Source organism: Chenopodium quinoa, unplaced genomic scaffold, assembly GCF_001683475.1.
Source record: "Chenopodium quinoa cultivar QQ74 unplaced genomic scaffold, ASM168347v1, whole genome shotgun sequence".
NCBI classification, from domain to species: Eukaryota; Viridiplantae; Streptophyta; class Magnoliopsida; order Caryophyllales; family Amaranthaceae; genus Chenopodium; species Chenopodium quinoa.
Window position 1 is genome coordinate 435256 of NW_018744939.1, and position 5071 is coordinate 440326.

Consider the following 5071-nt stretch of genomic DNA (forward strand, 5'->3'; position numbering starts at 1 on the left):
ATTTCGAAAGCCACACAAAATTTTGGGGATCAAATCTCGAGGCTAATGGCATGCAAAACAAGGCATGAATCTTTAATACTTGGAACCCTCAAGGAACAACAATTTCACACTTAATGCAATTAGTTTGCAATTATGTTAAAAATAAAACCAAGCATTCATGCACAAATTACGACAAAGTAACCATGCTGATAGGTTGTATTTTGAGGACTTACTTAAACTAGAGGAAGAAGACGGTAGATAGGAGATTAATTGGACATCATCGCGGAGTTTTAAGAACATTGAATGATGAAGGTGAAGGGAAAGAAGTAAGGATTTCACAAAAGGGAAGAAATGAGAGAAGGGGAATAAAGAGAGGAAGTTATGGAGAATGAGTGAATGACAGCTGTGGAGTTAGGGTTAGAATTTTGGGCTTGTGATATGTAACATATGTTAGATTTTTTTATTTCTTTTTTATTTTACAAAAAATAATATTAAACATATAGAACGAGTAATTAAGAGGGGCGATTTATATTGCAAGTGTAAAATATGGACATATCAAATAGAACGGTTAACTAAGAAATGAGTTCTATATAATAAAATCACAATTTAATAAAAACAATAAAATAAATAAAATATAACGGTTAACTTAGATAGGTGTTCTATATAATTCTAGAGATCGCCTATCTAAGTTAACCGTTCTATATTTTGCGTTTCTTATTCTAGTTTTTGTGGTAGTGTGACCTCAACAATTCTAAACAATTACGATCAATTTAGCTACACAAACATCAAACAACACAATGTGAGGCAATAATCACTCATCATACATCACAAATAACCAACCAAAATCCAATTTCAACCATTAAAATCACCAAAATACATACTACTACTATTCATACCCATGAACTACCTAAAACATGGAACTTTATGGTATAATAAAGCAATTAAGAGTAAGAGAAAATGATTATACCATACAAGAAGCAAGTTAGAGCAAGTTTTGGCCACCAATTTCCACCCACATTAAAATCCCCAAATTAGCTTCAACAATGGAGGAGAGAGAATGGTAGATGTTATGGATGAAAGATAGTATGAATTTTGTTAAAAATGGAAGAAATGTAAGAGGATTTTATGAACTTTAATGGAAATTTGGAGGAATTTGAATGAAAATTGATGAAAGTGAGTAAGGGTATGGTGCGGCCTAGATGAGGGTGAAGGGTTAACAATGCGTGACAAATGAGGGTGAAAGGGAAATAAGGGAAAAAAAGAAGAAGAAAGAAAAGATAAGGCTCGTCTAGGAGGTAGCGCGGCCGCGCGACCTGGCAGTGCGCCCGCACAAGCATCACGCACGCCCGTGCACAGGCTAGGCGTGCCCGAGCTAGCTAATGCCCCTCATGCTTTTCTCCTTGGTGCGTTCATGCTGGGTGCTTCGATAAATAATTATCATTCCGGGCTATTGACCCCACTATAAATGGCAGTTTCAAAACATGATGACAGTGGGTTCAACATCCCAAAATAATGATAGCACCACGATGAACCCACCATGTTCAAACTTTCTCCATATTTAAGCACATATTTCCTATCTTACCTCGCTAACAATCACTAGTAGAAAATATGTAATGGCAAGCGGTTCAACCCCCAAATGGGAAGCGGCTCTAAACCGCATGCTTTTAGGGGGCTTGCCATTAGCCTTTTACATGGCAAGCGGTTCAGAACCGCTTGCCATTTATAGTGAATGGGCAGCGGTTTTGGCGCCAAACCGCTACCCATTATGGCTATAAAATTTTTTTTTTGGTGTTTTTCACTAAAATTGATACACAAACAAACTATATGTAAAACCAATAATATTTAGATAAATTAATTGATTGTTGTAACTTGTAAGTATTACATTTCATAAAAAAAAAAATTAATACAAGTAATAAAAATAATACAACAACTTCATTAAAAAAAAAAAAAACAACAACAGCTCTTGTTCACTTGCTCCACCATCACCACCGTCCACATGCAGCACCACCACCGTCCACGCACGCGCACCACAACCATCCACCAAATCCCAGCCATTTTCGCGTAAAACGACCCCCACCATCCATCAGATCCCAGCCCATTCGCCCACCAAGACCCCCACCAAAACCAGATCCCAACCCACTTCGCCCACCACGACCCCCACCAAAACCTCCACCAACACCAGATCGGCCTAAAACAAATCAATTCAACCACACATCACCATAAAATAAAATAAAAAACTAAAAAAAATACCATGAATTCCATCATAACCTCGAAATTGGCTTGAAATTTGGGTTTTAATGGTCAAATTCGACCAAGAAGACTCTAGATCTAGAGTTTTATGGTCGAATTTGACCTAAAAAACTCGAAAATTATGGTCTAAACTCGAATTTGCTCGAAAAGAATGGTTTTGGCTCGAATTTGCTCGAAAATATGGTCGTGGGTCGAATTTTTCGATGGTCGCACCACCAGCGGACTGAGAATCGATGAAATTAAAACTCATGGAGATGGAGAACGGAGATGAGAGAAGAAAGAGAAGGAGATGGAGGAGAGCTGGAGAGAGTGAGGGCGTGAAAATGGAAGGGAGGAGGAGAGAGAGCGTGAGAAATAGAGAGGAGGAGAGAGAACGTGAAAACTGAGGGGAGGAGGAGAGAGAGCGTGAGAAATATAGAGGAGGAGGAGAGAGAGCGTGAGATTTTAGGGTTTTTTAAACAAATGGCAAGCGGTTCATGTTCCAAACCTCTTGCCATTTACAATATTGCAAGCGGAATTTTAAAACCGCTTGCCATTTGGGGCTTCCCATTACATTTATTCTACTAGTGAATTCTTACCCTTTTACCTCAAAATTTCTATAAAATCGAATATAATCACTTCAAAAACTGCGAAACACCATTCCATTGCTCGTTCTCACTTGATGTAATCCAACTCCAACTATTCAACCTATAAACCCAAAAGAAAAACAAGTGAAAGAAAAGAAAAGAAACTAAAAGAAAGAAAATTAAGAAAAATGGAAATCAAAATAAAAGGTTAGAAATCTCCGGGTTGCCTCCTGGGAAGCGCTTGCTTATGGTCCTAAGCTTGACCCTTCCTCCAAATCATGGAGGGCCAAATAACACCACCTTCTTCAAAGTGGCGGAAGGAGCAAATTTCTCTTCAATTTCTAGCAACTTCTTGTTGTTGCTTAATGAGACTTCATTCGATGACTCCTCAAAAGCAAGCTTCTCTTTCCATAACCTCATTGTCTTTCTCTTTTTCCTAGAAGCTCGTGATTTTTTCATTACCTTGTTCCTCTTTGTAGATGGTTTCACACCATCAACACTCTTAGGATCATCGTCCTCCTCTTGAGGGTAAAGCTCAAACCAATAAGGAATGTCAATTTCCTCCTCGTCTATGAGCTTGGGAAACTCCATTTTCTCTTCACTAACCTTCTTGCAATCAAAACTCAAAAGCACATCATCACAATTTTTAAGAATATCGTTAGTTGAAGAATCAATCATACAAACATTATCAATGGAGCGAGGGGAATTAACACACATGATTCCTTTCGCAAAAGACAAAGACTCATGCATCGGTTATAGCTCAAAACTTTCCTCATTGTTACCAACTCTCAAAGTAATACAACCTCCCTTAACACCAATCAAAGCTCACGAGGTGGATAAGAAAGGTCTTCCTAAGATGATAGGAATGTGGTCATCTTCCGCAATTTCTAGCACAATGAAATCGACGGGAATTGTGAATTCTCCTATCTTAAGGGGAACATCCTCAACTCTTCCCTTTATGAACTTAATAGATCTATTTACTAATTTAAGGGTCATGTTAGATGGAAGGAGCTTACCTATCTTATGTCTCTTGAAGACGAAATAAGGCATGATACTGACACTAGCACCGAGATCACAAAGGGAATTTCGGAACAATTTTCCTTTGATTTTTCAAGGAATGGAGAAATTCCTGGGGTCTTTCAACTTTTGGGGTAAGTCATTATGGATAAAGGCACTATAACACTCCCCCAAATTCACCGGTTCCACCATATTGCAATCTCTTTTACCGCTCAAAATTTCCTTAAGAAACTTAGCATAGTTTGGCATTTTTTCCAAGACTTTGGTGAAAGGAATAGAAAGATGAATTTTCTTAAGAATCTCAATGAATTGTCCAAATTGCTTATCCAATTTGTGCCTATTTAACTTTTGAGGGTATGGAAGTTTGGTCTTATAAACCTCATCTTTCTTCTTCTCTTTCTCTTTTTCCTCTTCATTAGATTTCTCACTCATCTTGCTAGACTCCTCATGCTTATTCTCTTCGCTCGAATTACTCTCCTCTTCGCCCTCCTTACTTTTCCTAGGGACACTCTCTTCAAGGACCTCATAACTCCTAATGGTGATAGAACAAGCCGGTTCCTTAGGATCAATTCCTTGCGAGGGTATAGAAGATGGGCTAGCATAATCTTTCAAAGGGTTAGCTAGTTGAATAATTTGGTTCTCAAGAATCTTTCCATGAGTTAATAGGCCATGAAACATTTTGCCACTAGATGATATGTAATCGTCCAACTTCTTGGCTTGATCTACCATGAAATTCTCTAGCCTACTCATAGATTGAAATTGTTGATCATAGAAATTATCAATTTGGCATTGAGTTATTGGAGTAAATTTGTGTGAGGAACCCCTTTGAGCATCATTTTGAAAATTTCCTCTACTTTGGTTACTCTAATTACCCTTACCAAGATTTTGGCCGGAATTTTGACTATGATTACCATAACCTTGGTTATGATCCCCATATTCTTGGTCGTATCTTTTATCATTACAACCAAAGTTGTTATGCTTACCACGAAACCCTTGGGTTACTTGGTTCCTATAACAACTATTTTGGTTATAATTATCGTAGATCCCATGGTTGTGATAGTTCCTATTTCTAACATTCTGTTGAGCATTAAATCTTGATCCAAAATAACTATTACCAACATAATTCACATGCTCATTTTCATTTTCATCGTATTCATCACAAGGAACATTTGGACAATTAGAAGCATCTTGATCATTTCTTCCGCATAAATCACAAACCAAACATTCTCTAATCATGCAACAAGAAGGGAGAAGAGGGT

The 5071-nt window shown here is 37.7% G+C and overlaps 1 protein-coding gene across 1 annotated transcript; it reads right to left on the reverse strand.

Annotated features, from left to right (window-relative positions):
• Positions 1–3905: 3905 nt before the first annotated feature.
• On the reverse strand, positions 3906–4562 carry LOC110706200. Its single transcript, XM_021884095.1, has one exon. It carries the CDS (start codon positions 4560–4562, stop codon positions 3906–3908), a length of 657 nt encoding a protein of 218 aa, XP_021739787.1.
• Positions 4563–5071: the final 509 nt, after the last annotated feature.

What these genes read in the sequence shown, in the direction of transcription:
- LOC110706200 (XM_021884095.1), bottom strand. Translation starts at nt 4,562, where the DNA reads ATGAGTAGGCTAGAGAATTTCATGGTAGATCAAGCCAAGAAGTTGGAC.